The sequence below is a fragment of the Primulina huaijiensis genome, unplaced genomic scaffold (genome assembly GCF_012295235.1).
Source record: "Primulina huaijiensis isolate GDHJ02 unplaced genomic scaffold, ASM1229523v2 scaffold28027, whole genome shotgun sequence".
Taxonomy (NCBI): Eukaryota; Viridiplantae; Streptophyta; class Magnoliopsida; order Lamiales; family Gesneriaceae; genus Primulina; species Primulina huaijiensis.
Window position 1 is genome coordinate 46,989 of NW_027356708.1, and position 21,330 is coordinate 68,318.

General features: G+C 37.8%; 3 protein-coding genes across 6 annotated transcripts; 2 read left to right on the forward strand and 1 right to left on the reverse strand.

Moving 5' to 3' along the window:
• Nucleotides 1-1,273: 1,273 nt before the first annotated feature.
• LOC140967787 (uncharacterized) lies at nt 1,274-6,401 on the forward strand. 3 transcript variants are annotated; one of them, XM_073428525.1, is made up of 12 exons: nt 1,274-1,629; nt 1,748-2,128; nt 2,227-2,387; nt 2,487-2,682; nt 2,784-3,054; nt 3,166-3,229; nt 3,609-3,756; nt 3,855-3,921; nt 4,004-4,070; nt 4,149-4,487; nt 4,579-5,662; nt 5,743-5,981. In XM_073428525.1, the coding sequence occupies exons 1-12, from the start codon at nt 1,533-1,535 to the stop codon at nt 5,751-5,753; spliced, it is 2,886 nt and encodes a 961-aa protein (XP_073284626.1). In that variant the 5' UTR covers nt 1,274-1,532; the 3' UTR covers nt 5,754-5,981. The 3 variants fall into 3 exon arrangements, with proteins under 3 accessions (XP_073284626.1, XP_073284624.1, XP_073284625.1); XM_073428523.1 differs by having other exon boundaries at nt 4,579-6,401; XM_073428524.1 differs by having other exon boundaries at nt 1,748-2,110; nt 4,579-6,401.
• A 483-nt stretch (nt 6,402-6,884) lies between these two features.
• On the reverse strand, nt 6,885-9,224 carry LOC140967768 (fatty-acid-binding protein 1). Its single transcript, XM_073428495.1, has 4 exons — nt 8,797-9,224; nt 8,292-8,535; nt 7,602-7,693; nt 6,885-7,239 (listed from the first exon to the last, which is right to left on the reverse strand). Exons 1-4 carry the CDS (start codon nt 9,191-9,193, stop codon nt 7,100-7,102), a joined length of 873 nt encoding a protein of 290 aa, XP_073284596.1. The 5' UTR covers nt 9,194-9,224; the 3' UTR covers nt 6,885-7,099.
• A 6,127-nt stretch (nt 9,225-15,351) lies between these two features.
• On the forward strand, nt 15,352-20,338 carry LOC140967811 (ent-copalyl diphosphate synthase 1). Of its 2 annotated transcripts, none has more exons than XM_073428583.1 (14): nt 15,352-15,591; nt 15,711-15,788; nt 15,896-15,981; nt 16,131-16,434; nt 16,708-16,891; nt 17,129-17,343; nt 17,483-17,603; nt 17,688-17,800; nt 17,924-18,150; nt 18,584-18,807; nt 18,902-19,153; nt 19,259-19,370; nt 19,704-19,922; nt 20,056-20,338. In XM_073428583.1, the coding sequence occupies exons 1-14, from the start codon at nt 15,498-15,500 to the stop codon at nt 20,281-20,283; spliced, it is 2,457 nt and encodes an 818-aa protein (XP_073284684.1). In that variant the 5' UTR covers nt 15,352-15,497; the 3' UTR covers nt 20,284-20,338. The 2 variants fall into 2 exon arrangements, with proteins under 2 accessions (XP_073284684.1, XP_073284683.1); XM_073428582.1 differs by having other exon boundaries at nt 15,353-15,591; nt 20,050-20,338.
• The last annotated feature ends 992 nt before the right edge of the window (nt 20,339-21,330 follow it).

Here is a 21,330-nt window from a genome sequence, read left to right on the forward strand (position 1 = left end):
CAGGAATTAAAAAGAGGCTGCCATGTCGGAATATTTCTTCGAAAGATGTGGGGGCCAAATGATATCTCTCTAGTACAACCGAAGCTGCGGTAGGTACAAACAGATGAAAAACCCGACGTGAAGTCGGTTTAGGTGTGGTGATAGAGTTTTTATTTCGGGCTTTTTAACGTCTCCAATCAGGATATGACACGTGTTTGAAGTTAGTTAGTTTGTTTCAGTTTTGTACTAACAAGCAAATCTGCTCAGCTCCAACCAACAAGTGAGGGAACTATTCCAAAAAATTACCATCTCTCCTATTCCGAAACACCCTTTTCATTATATTAAATTATATATTTCAACAAGGTTAAATAATTATCTTTGTGAATAGTAATTATCTTAATATGAAGAGAAATGATAGTTGACAGTGTCAATATTTATTTAATTATAAAAAATATATAGCAAAAACTTGTTTGAGACGGTCTCACGGGTCATATTTGTGAGACGAATATCTTATTTGGGTCATCCATGAAAAATATTTCTTTTTATGCTAAGAATATTACTTTTTATTGTGAATATCGGTAGGGTTGACCCGTCTCACAGATTAGGATCTGTGAGACGATCTCACATGAGACCTACTCAAAATATATTTATCCCATTTACTTTCATTTTCGTAGAATTTATGTTTAATGACAAAAAAAATGTAGGATTCAAAAAGACTATATTTTTTTCTTGAAAACAAAAAATAATAGTTATTTTGGTAATGTAGCATTCGTGCTAATTTACCTTTTCTCAACGATAGCGACGGTAAATAATGCAAGTTTTTACAAATTATTATTAGATATGAATGTAATAATAACTTTAAAAATAACCTAAAATTTAATGCAAGTAATATAATAATCATATTACATTAAATAATTTACGAATTTTAAAATGAATTGGAGTTGAAGGCTTTGAATCTTCTCTGCTTCAGTTAAAACTCCAATATAAATAATATTAATATACTATTATTAATTAAATGTAAAAGACAAGAGAAACATATATATATATATATATAATAATTAAGTACAGGCTTGTAAAAATAATATATTGTCTCGCAGATTTAATAGTAAGTAAATGAACCACGTGGCAGAAACCGCCACGTAGGCATGAGATGAACATGACCGTCAGATGAAGATTAGATTCAAGGGTGGAGATGAGGTGTAGAGGGAGATAGAGTGATCGGTGCGGTTCATCTTTTGCTTGATGCAGTAGGTTTCGCGTGAGAGTTAAATATGACAACAAAGAGAACAGGATAGATGAGACTTGAGAGTGAGAGAGTGAGAGAGTGAGAAAAGTGAAGAATAGAAAGAGCACGAAAAGCAAGGAGAGAGAGGAAAGAGGATCGCGCGAAGAGGAGATTTTCGACTACTTCTCTCTTTCGTTTCTGAATCTCCGAGTGTGTTTTCTGCAGATTTCGGTGTATCGGTTTCTTTCTGTTTTGCGTTCATTTATGCTGGCGAGATGGCTGGAAATCGAGCGAATTACGTGATTGTTGGGAGGAAATTGGCTGTATAATGGAGAGGAGAAGAGATTTGAGGATTGGGACTACTTCCGCCGTCAACCGTTTATCGAGGAGGCGACAGAGAGTCACCTCTCTGAAAGATTCAAATGGTTGGGAAAAATTCGTTTAGAATCTCTGTTTTTCGATTGTTGTTTTGTTAAGTGATTTTTGAGGTTTCTGTTATTTATACGATGTTTTCCGCTTCTTCTTTTTTTTTTTTCCTCGCAGAAGAGGATAGGGAGATGGAATTGCATGAAGCAGTGAGATTAAGAGATAGAGAGCGGTCGCAGAAGAAGGATCGAGATCCGGAGTTTCCGAAGAGACGGAGCATTGAGAGGTACGCGATGCAGCAGAAGAATGGTGGTGAAGGTTATAGGGAGAACGAGAGTACTGACGCGACTGATGAGGAGTATCTTGAAGAAGAGGAAGATGCGGGAATTAATTTACTTAATGGATTGGATCACTCGTCACTGCAGTCTTCGTCTCTAACGAATAATCGACGAAACCTCCGTACTCTTCGGTCCTCCCCCGTGCTCAGAGCCTCCGTGGATGAGACGATCGGTGTTCCCATTCCTCGAAGAGCTCGCTCAAGTATGATGTTAAACATAAGTATTTTTTTTCTTTGGCAGTTTTTTGGCTTTAAACATTTTTTTAATCTTAATCCGTTTCTGTTGATTAATTTTGATTGTCTTTGTTATTCTTTACAGCTTCAATGAAGAGGTTGCATGACTACCGTAATTCAAGCAGCGGGAAATTAGGGGAGGAATTGGGTCACCGGAGATTTCCATCATCTCCAGCGACGGCGAGTCACATTTGTGCCGGCGGTGCATCGCTATCGGCTTCCGGTGCTTCTATGAGAAAGAAGATGGTTACTCTTTTACACGGTTTTTTTGTGTTTTAAATATATTTAGTGCATATTAATGAGGTTGCTTGACTTGTATTTCCTGTCCTGTGTCTGGTTTTGCAGAAATCTGTAGACCCAAGAGCACCACGTGTTTTAAAGAGTACATCCAATCCCAGGCCTTCTTCAGAGATTCAAGATGACGTAGAGATCGAGGTCGTGGAAGCTCTGTTCGATCTGATGAAACAACCTCAATCCCTGTCACATTCTTCCAAAAATGAAGAAACGGATGATAACGATAGCGTAAACGCTGCTGATGAAGGTCAGTCGTCGTTCTTTTTCCCTTGCGTGTTTTATCGAAAGTTTTTCAAAGTTTGGTTCTCCAAAAGTTACTTCATAATTTGTGGATTTTGTGGATTGCAGGGTTGACAAAGGGTGGAAAAGAGGATAAAACATTTTTACTTCAGTACGGGAAATCAATAAAAGTGGATCCTGAAACAGCCATGGATGATTCAATGGTTGAAATGAACAAAGACGAAGGAATTGAGAAAGAGAAATTTCCAAATGACTCAGCTCCACAGTGTGGTGATCGGTTTTTGAACATAGAAAAAGTGTTGTCTCCAAAAGAAAGCGAATCGCCATCATGTGTTAAAGTAGATGCTTATGAAGTACAGAATCCGAAAGTGACAAGAGCGTGAGCACCCTCAGTTTGCTTCTCTGTTTCTTACTTTTGTTTGTATCTTTTATCATTATACGGCATTCATCTTCTCAACAATTCTGATTATATTTATGGTTGGATTGGCAGGGACGATACCGCAATTGTGGTTGAGGAGACCAAGAAGGAAGCCAAGTTAGAGATCGATTTAATGGTGAGTGTACGTAGGAGAAAAAACTGGAGATAAATGTATTTTGGACAGGTTCCTCCACTTGTAACGTCATCTCCGGAAAAAGATATTTTGGGTGATATGGCACTCTTTCCTAAATATATGGCTCACGATGTTCAGAATATGTGTAGATCTTTCATGCGATTGATCCAATTTTATTTCTGGTTTTTTTCCTAAACAAGGATTTTATTTATTTATTTATTTGTATTTGTATATTATTATTGTATTATTATTATATTATTATTATTATTATTATCATTATTATCATTATATTATATTTTTTATTATAATTATGATTTTTTAAAAATATTATAGTTTATTGTTTTTTAATTTGGCCGACACTATTCCGCTTACTCTGACACAGAAGGATGCAACAATTTCAAAGGATGATCCCGGAGAGGCTGTCCATCGCTTGCCGAAGCTGGATTTGGAAGAGTACTATCATGATAAATCAAGTGTCAGAGACGGTGGGAAACAACAGCTGTGGGGTCATCAGGAGCAGAAAAATCAATGTGAGGCTTCTGAATAAGAATTTGCTTATCCGTCAATCGACTTGGTCATTTGCCTTTCGGAGATTTATTTTCGGCTAAATGGGACATTCTTTTCGCAGCGCAAACTTCATTGTTACCTTTCCAAATTTCTCTCGGTGGATGGCCTAGTGTTCTACCTCATCCAGGGTATGTTGCATATCTATGAGAGCTTTTGTTAATTTGTTTTTTTAATCGATGCTGCTTGATGCTCAGCCAGTTCTGTATGCAGATATATGCAATCTCAGCAAGCAGTTTTGCCCGTGGTTGACAGGGCCAGATTTCCTATTGCAATGCAGGTACTATATACATGGGGATTATGTTTATGTTATTGTTTCCATTATTTGTTAACTTGCAAAGACATGGGAATTTTGCAGCCCCCAAAATTTACATTCTCACAGCCGCGTCCAAAGAGAAGTGCAACTCATCGATACATTGCCGGCAGCATTCAACAACATCAGCAACTTATAACAAACTCGTTGTTGTCTGGGCCTGCTGGTGTCGCTACTTTATGTGGAAACATGCCACCAACGCAAAGGTTTATGAATGGAAGCCCTGCAGTTGGTGATTGTCTGAGAAAGCAGAATTTGGGTGCTATTACTATGGGAAATGGAAAAGATAAAGGCTCTGAAGTTCCCTTGGCGTTGAATTCGACAAAAAATAAAGAGCCAATGCTTCAACTGGCTTCACTCCATTCCACAGCTAATAATTTTCTGGTTATTTCTGTACTCTTTGCCTTTAAACCTTCAAATCACAATTACAGCTCTTATTTTTTGAGTTTTATGTAATTTTCCTCTTGATTTGTAGCATAATCCTGCCTTTATCTTCCCACTTGGGCACCATCAAACAACGGTGATGGCACCAGCTAAATCATCTGGACCGGCCCATTCTGCTTTTGCAAGTGGCAACATGTCTCTGAGTTCTAATTCAGCTGGGGGACCTTCTGTAAACTTGTCCTTGCCTGGAGACGAAGCTGTTACGAACCTCGGTATTCCAAACTTGGCTTCTACTGAAGTTGCTCCATGTATGGCAGTGCTGCAAAACAATGGCCGTCAATTTCCTATTTCAACAAACATGGCTATGCCTAAGCTTAAAGGAGTGCAGTCCCCTCCTTTCCCTTTGTTCAACTCCTCTCTTTACTCTTCTACAATGTTCAATGTTTCTCAAAGTCATAAGCACTCAAGTACAAAAATCGTTGACAATAATTATCGTAGTCTAGCTGCTGCACATTCAACAGAGACAGAGAAAGAGAAGCTGCAATTCCCACCATCACATCCGTCCGGCAAGTCCGACCCAGAAATTGGAAGGAAAGGTAGTGCATTGTATGCCGATGCACTGCAAAGGAGTACTGAAAGTAGAGACGAACTCATCCCGCAAACTTTTCTGGCATCATTTGGTTTAAATGCTTCATCTTGTCCGCCACTTAACTTCTCATCCATGGCACAAAACTCTGCCATCTTCCCAGTGCTTCAGAACATGGCTTGGAATAGTAACCAGATGGCAAAACAGAAGAATTTTCAGACATCTGAGGGAAAAAGTGTAATTGGTTCTACAAAGGTTGACGATGGATTAAAACGTACCTTGGGAAAGTCAGACACCCATGGTCGTAAAGGTTCCAGCAACGATGTATCACCTGTCTCCATGATGGGAACTTCCATGGTTGATGGATTAGCTGGAAGTGTGAATTTTGTTTCGTCCGTTGCAAGTGGAAACCAACAGCCGTTTCCTCCGTCCTTGCTTTCTCAGACATCTGGTGTATTACCCATCCTTCATCAGCATCAGCATCAATCGATTCAACTCCAGAAGCATTATATGCAGCAAATGCAACAGACAGAAACAGCTAAAATAAACGCCTCAACCGGTGATGTGCTGCCTGAATGTTTCCTTCCTGGTAGTTTCCCAATCCGAAACCCTTTTTTCTCAAAAGTTTCTGTTCAAATCGATAATTCATCGTATTCTCACAATTGGCAGAACTTGCCTAGATCCGCAGCTCCTGAAGTGATGCCTCAAACTGCACACTTAAGCGACATGAATATCTCCCAACCAAGTTCTTTTGGGAGTCATTCGGTCTCAGCTGCATCACCTCAAGAGCAGCAAATTGTCACCAACAAGCAGCCAGTGCTTCCAGTTGGGTCGACATCTGACCCTCTATCTCCAAAAAAACAAGTGGCGGTGAAAGAATGGCATCCAACGTTGTCAATGCTGACTCAGCAATCTCAGCATTACCATCCCAACGGATAAATGCTTCTCTTAATGGACCCAGCCACAAGTCTTCCCCAGCTTGTCGAGGGAACGTGCCATCAATCTTAAACCTATGCCCTGGCCAACTCTCAGAGCTCAAGTACTGCAAAAACTTTTGTCGTTGACGAATGCCTGAACCGGACTAAAGATTAGTAGTTAACGAGTGAGCAGCACTTTTAAAATGTTTGATGGGAAGTTTGGTATGGTAGGATGTAGGTATAGTAGGACCACATTACATCAAGTTATATTCAAAGTTTTTGAATTTGTTCGGGTTGAAATTTTGAAATTAATATTATTTAATCCTCTGTTGGTTTCAGTTTCACCCCTTCTTTTTATGGTCTGTGCAAGGAAGTGATTGTTCTTATCATGTCATCCATCCGATTCTTTCATTATTTTCTTCTGATAGGTGGGGCGGACCATTTCATTTGTTTTTCTGTCCTCGAAGAAGAAAGGTTTACAATGAATGCGGGTGTTGATTTTATGATTTTTATTTGGAGTTTTTCCATTTTTCCCTCCTGAATTTAAGCACCATTACATCATATTCCCTCTTTTTGACGTCTGGCTCCAGGGTGGTGGCGAAATATTTTCAAGAAGAGGCAATGCCAGTTGAAATATATATCTTATCTATTGTATTGTTTAATATTTAATTTAAATAAAGATTGTCGAATTAATTCAGCATGTTTGTTATAGCTTATTTCACATAATTTTTATAATATCACTATCTAAAACAAGTCTCTCTATTTGGAAAAAATTAGCGCCAGATCAAATAACAAGTATACTCTTAACAAATTTTGCTCTCGAAGACATATCAATTTTTTTCTCATTATACCCATCAACTATTGTAATTGAAAAGATAAAAAAAAGCATAAGAAAATGCAAACGCAAAATGAAAAGGATTAGTTTAGAGTATAATTGCAGTTACACAAAAATTCACGTACCATAAATTATAATTTATGTTAAATATAATGTTGATGTATACATCACATGGAAAGATCAACAGATAGGTTCATCAGAAACTCAGCTCCAAAAAAGGCTCCCAAAGCTCCAAATATATAACGTTTCGATGGTATATCAAGAAGATTATATTTTATTTCCCAAGCAGAGAAGCCAAGTTCCGCGCAACGTCTTCTCTGGCTATTTTATCAAAGGATTCCTTGCCAATGTAAAGATCGAGGACCGAACGACACAAAAGTTCGCTCTCTATGCTTCCCACGTCATTTCCATCAACTACACAAATGTAAAAGAAAAATAAATCAGAAACCTTCATGTGAGATTGTGAGTTCTTACTATTTGCTCTACAGAACTCATTCACCCACACTATGTATGATTCAGAAAAAGTCACAAATGCCCTATTGTTCAAGCAGTAGTGATTTGAAAATGCCCAGTCCCCCCACAAATGAATGACAGTAATCTTAGCTACCCACTCCCCAATCCTTAGTGAAGTCCTATCCCATCTCTTAAAGAGTATGTAAACATCGCTTTCTTAAGTGATTGCATTGCGGGGAAAAAAAAGGAAGAAATAATAAAAGAGGCCAATAATAATACCCTGGCCCAAGACTGCAAGAAAATAAATTTGAGAAAGATCTTACTCGTTGTGCGAAGCACATGACCCTGCTCCCTCGAGAGATCAATTATGGATCCCCGTGGTATTTTGATATCATCTTTGAACTGAGCCGTGAATCTGTCAACAAAATGTCCTTGTTCATTACAAGTCATTTTAAAAGTGTCGCCATATGTACTGATGTACCTAGAGAATCACTTTCGTACCAGCCCATCGGCACCTCTAAAGCAAACAATAACGAAGCAGGACATGGACAATACGAAGTAGAAAGAATGATCCCGAAATAGGATGCTAGAACACGACGAATTATGGAAAAACCTCATCGATGGTCGTCCTTCAGCTAAGCAGATACTGTATATAGGTTATGGAGGCAAAATGAAAAAGAAATATGACAGCTTCTTTGAAAAGAGTGCTACTTTGGCCCAAGTTAAGATCGAATGTCAAGTTTACAAGAACCTGTGGATTTACCAAAAAGTTTAAGAGGCCTTAGGCTGACCGCCAAGATGACTAGTTTTCGAGGTTCGTGGTCGTGGTGACAGTAGTCGAGAAGGTTTTGGCTTAATATAATACATGAAAGGAGTAAAGAAAGAGCACTGAGAAAAAACTCAAATGCAGAATTTCGCAAGCATAAGAAACAAGCATTCCTTGTGGTCTGTGGATTCGACTCTCTATCATGCTAATGAAGACGATACCAAATGGGTGAAAACCAAAGTGATACCTTTGAAGCAATTCTTTGTTATCCAATCCCCCAAACTTCTGTAATCTGCTACCGACAGACTCTTCGAAAGCACTCCGCACAGAACGAATACTCAGTCTTCCGTAAACTATTTGAAGCCTCACAGTCATGCTGACACCACTCTCCATTAGATCCTCCATCAACTCCTCATTCAATTTGGGAACTGAAAAATCTCCATGTTTCTCACTAAGGAACTTTTTCACATCATCATGATCAGCATATACACCTATCAATCCAAAGCCAAGGAAAATGCCAGATAACCGAATTTTACGAAGTCAAGATCTAGACTTTATCAACTCAAGAACTTTTAGTTTTACGATGCAGACAACTGGCGTAGCTTTGAATTTGCAACATTTTCGTCATCAGATTATTTCCACACATAAATCCATCAAATATCAGAAATATTTTCACAATTTGTTGTAAAAAAAAGAAGAAAGAAACTAAGGGAAAATATATAATAAAGAGAGTGAAGATCAGAATCCAATACCAAAAGCATAGACATCGATATTCTTCAACCCCAAAACTGCTTTTTTCCGCAACCCAATTCCGAGGAGGCACTGGGAATCCCTCAGAACCGCCGGAAACGACATTCCAGTCCTCGATTCAGTGACCGGAGACGAATTCGAAGAAAGAGAAAGAGAACCCCACAAGGGATTTAGCATGCTTCCGTTGTGTGTGAAATTAGACGCCAATAAATTAAGTGCGTTTTGAAGAAATGGGCTGTTGGTATTCTGTGAGATAGCAATGCCAACGCCAGCGGCGGAGAGTGATAACGCGGCAGCGGCGGCATAAGAGTAGAATTTACGTGAAGAAGCATTAGCGGCGGCGGAGATGGGTGGCTTTGGGGGCTGAGGAAACGAGAATGGGAAGCGAAAAGAAACCATTGTTTTGGCGTGATCAGAGCAGTTGTGACAGTTGTATAGAGCAGAATTCAAGGTCACGTGCTAAGTGCGTGCAAGCTAAAATGGGTCGATTTGGTATTAAAAAAAAAAAACTTTTTGGGCCTTTATCATAGCCCAGTAATTATCATTTTCTCCAATTTTTTAAACGGGCTCAATTAATGGGCTTGATAAGTCTGAATGGTTTTTGGACTTGAACTTTGTCTGAGAACCCATTTTAATCCCTCTTTGTACCACATTGCTTCTTTGAGGTCTGGTTGTTTAACACGAACTTGTTTAAGATAATATAATTTAGAAGTTTCAGTTTTTTTAGCAAAACTTAGAAATGTTATTAATTCAAAACTACACAGTTTTCTTATGAAATTAGCCTTTTTAAAATAAATTATTTATCGAACAATATTCACCTATAATTTTCATTTTTACGTTTTTTTTTCAAACATTAACTCAATTTTTTATTTTTCCACACTTCTTCATAATTTATAAATTTATTCTCATTTTAAAAAGTAGAAATTGAAAAAAGCAAAAATTGTTGAAAACACTATTATTTTTTTTTTTTATGTATAATTTGTTACGAACTTATATGTTTAGACATATATTTATAATTAACTAATTATTAATTGTATGAGTTGCCATGTAATCGGTTAATAAACATAATTCGAAATTCGAAAAACGTAATTAATTATTGAAAATTTAATATCCAGTGATGTACTCTTGTTTTATTAATACAAACAAACTTGCAAATTATTACGGTTTTAATCCAAATTATGAAAATTGTTTCTCGCTTGGATTGACATATGTAGTCAAAACTCAATAATAGAGACAAGTTTTGAGCATTAAGGAATCGGGTTCGCTGATTCCCCTGCCCAAAATAACAAATTAATCTCACAATATTGTACCATATTAAACAACCATTCTACCAACTTGGTAAATAAATAAATATTAATTATCACAATAATTTTGAACATTATATAGATGAATAATTTTGAACATTATATAGATGAATGAGATGCGAGTGATCGAGAGCTCGTCGTTTTATGATTAAAGTAGTGTGTGTGGAATGTTGCAGAGAAAAGCTTAAACTCCATTGCTCAACCTACTGAAGTATTTATACATGGATTTACATCTACAGATCCACATTAATAGGATCTCCAACAAACCTAGTGCTACTAATTAGGAAGCTAACTAACTAACACAATCAGATTAGGTACAAGCTAACTAACTACACTCTCCCTCAAGCTTAATCAAAGATACTCTGCAGATTAAGCTTGTTACACAATTCCTGGAAGCTTGTACGTGGTAATGCTTTGGTCAGAATATCAGCAACTTGACAGTGTGTTGGAACATAACACAAACTGATTGTGCCATCATCCACCTTCTCGCTTATGAAATGCCTGTCAATTTCCATGTGTTTAGTTCGATCATGTCGCACAGGGTTCTTTGCCATACTCAATGCCGACTGATTGTCACAGAAGATACTTACTGACTTATGATTATCAACTCTGAGTTCCTCAAGTACTCTTTGATGCCACATTCCTTCACATATCCCTAGAGCAAGAGATCGAAGCTCTGCCTCTGCACTACTCCTCACTACTACCGACTGTTTCTTACTGCGCCAAGACACGATATTTCCCCAGACGTATGAACAATGTCCTGAGGTAGATCGCCTGTCCGAAGCATCTCCTGCCCAATCAGCATCTGTGTATACTTCCACGCTGCGATTGGAGCACTTTTTGAACATAATTCATTTCCTCAGGTTTCCTCTCAAGTACCGCAGAATTCTCAAAACAGCTTCCATATGCACCTCGGATGGATTGCTCATAAACCTACTGACCACACTTACTGAAAATCCAATATCAGGGCGTGTATGAGCAAGATAAATGAGTTTTCCTACAAGCCGCTGGTACTGATCTTTATTACATGCAGGTTCATTCCCTCGTGCAACAAGTTTGCTGGTTGAGTCCATAGGGGTTTCACTCGCCTTACACCCTATCATCCCTGTGTCTTTGAGCAGGTCCATAACGTATTTACGTTGAGATACAGCAATTCTATCTTTGGTTCTCCCTACTTCCATACCAAGGAAGTACCTAAAGCGACCTAGATCCTTGATCTCAAATTCCTTGGACAACACTTGTTTCAGTCTGTGAGTCTCCTCCTCATCATCACCTGTGATTACAATATCATCGACGTATACACTCAATATTGAACACTTCCCTCCTTGTGAATGCTTGACGAAGAGGGTATGATCTGCTTGACACTGTTTGTAGCTATTCTGCTTGAGAACCTTAGAAAATCGCTCGAACCATGCCCTAGGTGATTGCTTGAGACCGTATAGTGACCGTTTCAGTTTACAAACCTTATTCTGAGTAGTATTATTACAGAATCCCTCTGGAATGTCCATGTATACTTCTTCTTCCAGTCTCCCATTCAAGAAAGCATTTTTAACGTCCAACTGCATTAAGGGCCAATCAAGATTGACGGCTAGAGAGAGCATTATTCGAATAGTGTTGAGCTTCGCTACTGGTGCAAATGTCTCTTGGTAATCAATTTCGTACGATTGCGTATACCCCTTCGCAACTAATCTGGCCTTTAGTCTCTCAATAGTTCCATCTGGTTGATGTTTTACCGAGAACAACCACCGACACCCTACAGTTCGTTTCCCTGGTGGGAGGTCAGTAATATCCCATGTTCCATTTTGCTCAAGAGCTTGGAACTCCTTGAACGTTGCAGCTCTCCATGCTGGATCTTCTAGTGCTTCATGAACTGTGTTAGGTACTCTAACATCATCGATTTTAGAGAGGAAGGCTCTGAAGTTTGCTGACAACTTTCCATAGTACAAGAAGTCTGCCTGTTCGTTTGAGCTTCGTGTTCGAGGATGCTTACGTAAAGCAATTGGCAACTCAATGTCATATAATGGATCAGAACTATTACCAGGAATATTACCTTCCTCCGTTGATTCAGTCACTTCATCTGGTGAGAGTTCTTGGCAGTTTGGAGTTTGTGTACCTCTAGGGATTTCTTGAGATGGTTCTGAGGTGGTTTGAGGCTGATCATATGATGAAGTGGTACAGTCTACTTGAGATAAGGTGTGACCTTTATTGAGAGGTTGAGTGAGTTGCGTGGGAGTTGATGAATGTATAGGAGAAGACTCTATGATAGTGTCCCAGAACTGAGATTGAGACTGAGATTGCTCCCCATCAATTTCAGGTCTGGTATAGAATGGCTGAGATTCATGGAATGTTACATCCATGGAAACAAATGTTTTCCTAAGAATCGGGGAATAACACATGTAACCTTTGTGCCTTGGAGAATATCCTATGAATATGCACTTAAGAGCTCTAGGATCAAGTTTTGATTGATGATACTGATGAACAAACACAGTACAACCGAATACTTTTGGTGTAATGGTATTTATTAGGGTGTGTGTTAGGGTATGTACTAAGGAGAGATTGGCATGGTGTTTGGAACTTAAGTGTGCGGGGAGGCATAAGATTTATGAGATATGTGGTCGTTAGTACAGCCTCTCCCCAAAATTGTTTTGGTACCCTATATGAGAACATAAGTGCTCGTGAGACTTCCAAAAGGTGTCTATTCTTACGCTCGGCAATATCATTTTGTTGTGGTGTGTCGATGCTTGAACTCGTTTGGACTATACCCTGAGATGAGAAATATTCTCCTAGTGTAGCATTGAAGTAATCTCGTGCATTATCTGAGTGAAATACTTGGACATGAGCATTGAACTGAGTTTTTATCATACGGTGAAATTCCTTGAATATTTGGCAAGTCTCAGATTTATGTTTCATTAAAAATACCCATGAAAAACGTGTGTGATCATCAACCAAAAGCAAGAACCATCGTGCACCTGATATATTGGTGACCCTGGATGCCCCCCAAATATCACTATGGATCATGGAAAAAGGATGTGTTGGTTTATATGGTCTTGGTGCATAGGTGCTGCGAGTATGTTTTGAAAGTTGACAAGCATCACAAGTGAATAAATTGATATTTTTATTAATGAAAAAAGAAGGAAACATGCGTTTGAGATACATGAAGCTCGGATGTCCAAGACGAGCATGCAACAACATAATGCTTTCGTCTTTATTAACTACTAAACCAGAATTAAAACAAAGATTAAGAGAGGTTGGTTTTATTTCAGCCTGAGGTGGTGTGATGGTTTTGAGGAGATAGAGGCCTCCACAAAGCTCAGCCCTGCCAATCATTCTCCCAGAATTCATGTCCTGAAACACACACGAGTCAGTTTTAAATTTGGTAAAACAGTGATGATCCTTATTGAATTTCCTGACAGACAGTAGGTTGCAATCAAGTTGAGGCACAAACAAAACCGATTGCAGTGTTACTTGTGGCAACATGCGAACCGACCCTATGCCTATCACACGTGATCGAGAACCATCCGCAATACTAACATAGATCTCTTGTTTGCAGGGTGTATATGAAGTGAACAGGGAGTAATTACCAGTCATGTGATCCGAGGCACCTGAGTCAACAATCCACGGAGTGGATATTTCTGTATGTAATGTTCTAGCCAAGTTACCTTGTTGAGCAACGGGTTCTGAGTTCACTGGTGGAGATGTTGATGAGGAGCTGCCTTGGACTCGGTTGATGATAGACTGCAAGATGTTCATCTGATCTGGATTGAACTGAGCTACGGCTGCGACATGTCCACGCGGTTTCCAGTCTGCCGGCTTGCCATGCAACTTCCAGCATGTCTCCTTGGTGTGACCAGGTTTGCGACAATGCTCACACCGGGGACGTCCACGGGGATTTTTGTGTTGTTGAGCCTAAGATGCCACATGACCAGTACTCCATGGAGACTGATCACCGGTGGGGTTATATGTGCCTTCATGAGAAGCAAAGGCACTACTTTCAAGTGGATTCAAGGAGGTCCTTCCGAGCATAACTTTACGACGACTTTTTTCACGCATTACTTCAGAAACCACCTCACGAATGGTAGGCAATGGCTTGGTTGACAGAATCTTACTCATTACTTCATCTAGTGATTTGTCAAGTCCAAACAAGAACTTGAAAACTCGCTTGGTCTCAACGATTTTCCTGTGATTTTCTCCATCATCTTGACACTTCCAGCAATGTGACTCAAGGAGATCAACCTTCTGCCAGTAGCGAGTCAGATTAGTAAAGTATGTTGTGACTGAGTTCTCACCTTGTCGGAGGTCATGGAGCAAGCCTTCAATCTCAAAGAGTTCAGCCTTATTGTCTTTGCACGAGAAGGTGTCTTGAACTGCCTCCCATATTTCCTTGGCGGTATGGAATAGTAAGAAATTCTCACTTATCTCCTGAGTCATGGAGTTGATCAGCCACGCCATTATCATTGAATCATTTGCCTTCCAAGCTTTGATCTGATCTGCTGAACTTTCGAGGATGGACAAACTGTCAGAGAGGTGACCTTCTTTCCCTTTCCCTCGGATAAACATGAGAACTGAGCTAGACCACTACAAGTAATTGTGGTCTGAGAGTTTGTGAGAAGTAATTGAGAGGAGGGACAGGTCTTGAATGCTATTTCGAGGTTGACATGAGTCTGATATTGATGATGAAGGAGGAATGCCTTCAATCTTCTCTAGCTCTGATACCATGTTGAAGAATATATGATTAAAGTAGTGTGTGTGGAATGTTGCAGAGAAAAGCTTATACTCCATTGCTCAACCTACTGAAGTATTTATACATGGATTTACATCTACAGATCCACATTAATAGGATCTCCAACAAACCTAGTGCTACTAATTAAGAAGCTAACTAACTAACACAATCAGATTAGGTACAAGCTAACTAACTACACAAAATATTAAAACAATATTTCTAAAAATTACCTCAAATTGTTCATAATCATACTTATAAAACTATTGAATTAATCGGTTAGACTAGTCAATCCAACAATGATATATTATTATACATATCTTATACTCTCCGACATAAAAATCGAAACTCAGTTATAACAATTATATTCTGTAAATCAAAAGAAAGTCGTTTAATATTATATTTTTCTATATATATATATAGAGAGAAAGCAATGGCCAAGAAGAGAACATGAGTTCACTCATTTTCATGAATTTGGAATGATCCCATGCACACATAGCCTGGAATCTCTTGGGAAGTCCTTTCTGTCTCTTTCCTTCACCTTTCTCTCCTTTTAAGCTCCTCTCCTACTATTTTTCCTCGTTCAAAAACAGGGGACGTACACAAACAGCAGATCAATTTATATATAGAATATTTAATTCTTGTTTATTAATTATTTATTCAGAGAAAAAAAGATTTACACATGTCATCTGCTTCCAAGTGTCTGCTCCCTTCGTCCCCCGTCCACCGCCTTCTTCCTTCGGCGGCGCCCTTCCATATGACACTCACCACCTCCGGTATGTTAATTACTATGAGAGTTTGTTTTTCTTTTTGTCTTTTATATTTCATGATAAACTTAATCTTTTCAAAATTTAAATTGTGATGCTTCAAGTTTACAGTTGATTCTTAATTGCAGGAGTTTTTCCCAGTTGGAAACCAATTACGCCCAGTTCATGTCTCCAATGCAACGCGATTTCCGGGAAGAGAACTGGAGGTAACAGACAGATGTGTCTGTATATATCTCTTTATACATTAATCTTTTGTGTGTGTGTTATTAATATGGTGACATTTATCTGGTATATATTTATGCTAAAAATTCAGAACATATAGATGTGATTCAGAATGGTATGGCGTGCATAAAGTGGCAAGATATCGTGGACGATGACACAGAAAAAGATACACAGCAGGTGACCATTAAATATCAAGAATTTCATTTTATTTTCTTTGTCGCCAAAATTACACCGATTCTGTCACTTTATACAACATTCAATAGATTTTCCTGTCAAATCCCATGATCTTGTTTTCCTTTTTCTTGCCCTGTAACAAAATCTAAAAGGAGACAGAATCCGACAAGATAAGGGACTTGGTGGAGACGATCAGAACAATGCTTGCCTCCATGGACGACGGAGAAATAAGCATATCCGCATACGACACCGCGTGGGTGGCGATGGTGACGGATGTCGGCGGCGGCGGGCGGCCTCAGTTCCCTTCGAGTTTGGAGTGGATAGCGAACAATCAGCTCTCCGATGGGTCGTGGGGAGACGCCACCGCCTTCTCCGCCCACGACCGGATAATCAACACATTAGCATGTGTGGTTGCATTGAGATCATGGAACATGCACCCTGACAAAAGCGATAAAGGTTTATATACAATATTTATCCCATATTATTAATTAAATTTATATTACAATGTGTCAAATCATTATGTCAAATTAAACCTAATTTTATGACAGTTAATCTAAACCATTTTCTAAGCTGTCCCTTTTTGAAACATCAAAAAAAGGTAGAAGTAACTGAACACACAAAAATTAGATAACGCATCCCCACATCTTATCTTGATTATTAAAAAAAATGATATATTTTATTTTTAGCATTAAAATAAATATAAGAAATTAGTAATGTTTTTTGGCGCAGGGATTTGTTATATACAAGAGAATATAGCAAAACTTGGAGATGAAGATGAGGAACACATGCCAATTGGGTTCGAAGTGGCCCTGCCATCACTTGTCGAAATTGCAAAAAAGTTGGGCATCGATATTCCTGATGATTCTCCAGGCATGCAAGAGATTTATGCCAGCAGAGATCTGAAGCTGACAAGGTATAATAATTGCAATATCTATTTCGAAAAGGGGAACAAATTCAAAAGACAAGTGACAGAGAGACTAAAAGTACGAAATAAATCAAATTATTGCATTAATAACTACATATCAAAAAATAAAAATTCAACATAAACCAACTTACATGATAATTTCCCCCTTCAAGTATATGTGTTTGATTAAGATGGATATGGAAAATATGGTTTGATTTGTTTAATTTTGTAATAATTGTGTTGTAGGATACCAAGGGACATACTACACAAAGTGGCCACGACATTGCTTCACAGCTTGGAAGGCATGGATGGGCTCGATTGGGATAAGCTTTTAAAATTACAGTGTGCAGATGGCTCTTTTCTTTTCTCTCCATCCTCCACCGCTTTTGCACTGCACCAGACTAAAGATCTCAAGTGCCTCAAATACCTAAATAACCAAGTTCAAAAATTCAATGGTGGAGGTATTTTATATATATATATATGTATAATATTTTAATTTTAAAACATATATATATAGACACACACACACATATACATATTAATTCTAAATCCAATTATAGGGTTGGTGACCCTTTTTGAATGACGTTACATTTGATTTAGTTCCGAATGTCTATCCGGTGGACTTGTTCGAGCACCTTTGGGCGGTGGACCGTTTGCGAAGGCTCGGGATTTCCCGGTATTTTCAGCCGGAGATTGAGGAATGTGTTGATTATGTTCATAGGTATGTTAATCAAGATTTACTTTTTTTTTATTGGTATTATAATTATGTGAGATATAATTGTGTATAATATTGTGAAACTTCCAGACACTGGACAGATAAAGGCATTTGCTGGGCAAGAAACTCTGTGGTTCAGGACATCGATGACACAGCTATGGGATTTAGATTGCTAAGGTTGTACGGGTACGAGGTTTCTTCAGGTATAAGTCTTCACTNATTGGAAAAGGACAAAACATGGCACGCACACGGATTTTAACATGTTTTTATATATATATATGTCATACAAGTAATATCACCTTTATATATGTGGGTAATGCATGCAGATGTTTTCGAACATTTTGAAGAAGGTGGGGAGTTCTTCTGCTTCGCGGGTCAGTCGACCCAAGCCGTGACAGGAATGTACAATTTGTACAGAGCTTCCCAAGTGATGTTCCCACAAGAAAACGTACTTGCAAGAGCTAGGACATTCTCATTCAACTTCTTGCAAGATAAAAGAGCCAACAATGAGCTACTCGATAAGTGGATTATCACCAAAGACCTCCCTGGCGAGGTACATATCTAATTCGGGCCGAAAAACTTGTCTACTTTCTCCCTTAGTCAAGTTGGTTTATTTGTTATAAAAATTTTCCCCCAAACTAATCATCTAATTTGCGGGACAAATTAATTAAAACACTTACATATTGGAAAGGTTGTATAAATTTATGAATATCTTGTTCGGTTACCAACTATAAATCCAACCATGCATTTATATATTCTATATACAACTGAACACTAGTAGGTAGGGAAGTGTATCACTTGCCACAACCTATAAGCTTAGCTGCATTATTATGTCTGATAATGGGAACAGATATGCCGATTCAAACTTGTCGTCTTCCTTCTATTACTACAAGTAATTTACTGCTCACGAATAGGGTTCAAAAAATAAAGAAATTGTGTTCTTTAAAGATATAGTAAATTTAGATACATAAAAATTGATTTTACAGGTTAGATATGCACTAGATGTTCCTTGGTACGCCAGCCTGCCGCGAGTGGAGACAAGGTTCTACTTGGAACAATACGGCGGTGAAGATGNGATTTCAAGAGTTAATATTCGTTCATTATTTTGTAGGATGTCAAAAGTTAACAATAACACATATCTTGAGTTGGGGAGATTAGACTACAACAATTGCCAAGCCTTGCATCAGCAAGAGTGGAAAAGCATTCAAAAGTGGAAATTTAATTAAAATTTTATCAATTCTAAATTATTATCAAGCTCTCAATTTTGATTATATTTTTTTTTAAAAAAAATAAAAATTGTGTAGATGGTATAGAGATTGTAGCCTTGGAGAGTTTGGGCTGAGCGAGAGAAGTCTACTCTTATCATACTTTATAGCCGCCGCAAGTGTATTCGAGCCTGAAAATTCCGAAGTGAGGCTGGCTTGGGCCAAAACAGCGATTTTGATGGAGACTATTGTGTCCCATTTTAATGGACAGCAACTTTCCGAGGACCAAAAATGCGCGTTTATCGACGAATTTGAGTACGCATGTGACATCAAGTACGTCAACGGAGGAAGGTGAGCACCTCATTTCTTATTTGTGCGTGGATTCGAATGTGGCCTCTCAAATGATCGAAAAAATACCATACCTATTCTGATTTTTGAGAGGGTACATGCATGCAGGTACAAAACAAGAAACAGTTTAGTGGGGACTTTGCTCAGAACCTTAAACCAGCTCTCTTTGGACACCCTTTTGGCATGCGGCCGAGACATCCATCAACAATTATATCACGCGGTACGTCTTTTAGCACCATCTTGGGATTGATATTTTTATGATTTTCACGTTGTTTGATGTAAAAGATAAGATTCCACATCTTTATTTTCGTCAAGCTTGAAATTGGCCAATTTATGCTACCAGTTTTATAGGATTTCAAATATTTATTTTTGCTTGATATATTATGACTTTATATAGATATATATATCATGAGATTCACATAATAAATTTGTCGCTTTCAAAATATTAGTATAGAACAAAACATAGACAACATATTAATACCGATGATTATTTTATTCACCAAACTTCTACAACCCATGATACTAAGTAGATAGTAATTTTGTCTATTTGCAGTGGCAAAAGTGGCTGAGGACATGGGACGAAGGAGGCTACACGGCGATAGGAGATGCCGAATTGCTGGTGCGCACGTTGAATCTCAACGGTGGTTGTGGAGGAAGAGTTGGCAACGGCTGGATATCGGAGGAGCTATTGATGTCTCACCCTAAGTATAAAAACCTGTTGGAAATCACTAGCAGAGTCTGCCATCGACTTCGTATTTTCCAATCCCGAAAGGTTAGAGATGGTTAACTGTTCTTATATATTGGATCATAAAACGTCGTACACATCAAATTTCCCCTAATTTAGATCAATTTTACGAACAACGTACTCGTGTTTTGCTTCTAATGATTTGTATGATCAGGCACAGGATGCGAATGGGTGTGTGACAGATATGGGAGGCATCACGACCGATGAAATCGAGTTGGACATGCAAGAATTAGTGAAATTAGTTTTGACCAAGACCTCGAAGGATTTGGACAGTGACACCAAGCAAAACTTTCTTTCCATCGCTAGGAGTTTTTATTATGCTGCTTATTGTAATTCAGGCACCATTAATTTTCACATTGCCAAAGTGCTCTTCGAAGGAGTTATGTGAATTTGTAAATGTACAAATCCTAATAATTTAATTGGAGGAAGTATATATATATATAATTAAGATTCAAAAGATGAGAGAAACTCGAGTTTGAAAACTGAAAGATATATAGTAGTTGAGAAAACTTCAAAATTAATTCTAAAAAATATCATGTTTGTTGGAGTGTGAAATAATTATCTCTCGTGGCACTTTGCAAGATTTGAGTGGTGCTGTTATCACTGGCTATAATTTTAATTAAAACGACAAACATTCGATTCTACAATTGATATCAGAGCCAATGTCATAAATTCTCATTCCCATTTATAGCAAAGAATGCAATTATTGGAGGGAGATTAATTGGAATGAAATAATTGTCTCTATTGGGAGAACAATCGAACTATGATACTTAAACTGGCAAAATGTCAAGTTCACGATCCTACAATACTATCACATTATTTTTCGACTTCTTTTAATACTATGTTCAAAAAATTTAAAATATATACCTCGATGTATGAACAATAATTTGATCTAAAGAATGATCGTAGATTTAGATAGGGAGACAACTTTTGAAGGGTATCGTTTACTCTCCATCATCGAACCCACCCCACTTTTTCTTTTATACCTAAAGTTTTGTAGTTGCAACTTTTTTTATGCAAGTCATTTTCATTTTACTAACCATTTAAAAGTGACCATTGATATCTATCATATTTGGAAAGTAAATGAATCTTATTCATGCCCTACCTTACATAGGGACAGAAGGGAGAAGGAACATAGATTATAATTTAAAAGATGATTTTTTTAAAAAAAAATTATAAATATTTACAATAAATTTACTTTTTTTTCCATTTTAAAAGATGGGTCATTTCTACCTTTTGGTCGTTTCATCCATGTTTCAACATTCTCTTTTTTTTTTTTTTTTTTTTTTTTTTTTTTTTTTTTTTTTNGTTCATTTACTTTTCTCATTAGTATAATTACAAGTATATATTCTTTTCAATTAAAATAAGATGGCTAATTGCTTAAATACGAACAGCTATTTTTCGAAAGAAAAAAAAAATTAATAATGAAATATAT

Bases quoted from the DNA above. Each gene is read 5' to 3' on its own strand.
- LOC140967768 (XM_073428495.1), bottom strand. From the start codon at position 9,193: ATGGTTTCTTTTCGCTTCCCATTCTCGTTTCCTCAGCCCCCAAAGCCA. The intron at 8,536-8,796 runs GTATTGGATTCT...TTGGATTGATAG, and splicing joins TATCGATGTCTATGCTTTTG to GTGTATATGCTGATCATGAT. The intron at 7,240-7,601 runs GTAAGATCTTTC...ACATTTGTGTAG, and splicing joins TCATGTGCTTCGCACAACGA to TTGATGGAAATGACGTGGGA.
- LOC140967787 (XM_073428523.1), top strand. From the start codon at position 1,533: ATGGAGAGGAGAAGAGATTTGAGGATTGGGACTACTTCCGCCGTCAAC. The intron at 1,630-1,747 runs GTTGGGAAAAAT...TTTTCCTCGCAG, and splicing joins CTCTCTGAAAGATTCAAATG to AAGAGGATAGGGAGATGGAA. The intron at 2,129-2,226 runs GTATTTTTTTTC...TATTCTTTACAG, and splicing joins AAGTATGATGTTAAACATAA to CTTCAATGAAGAGGTTGCAT.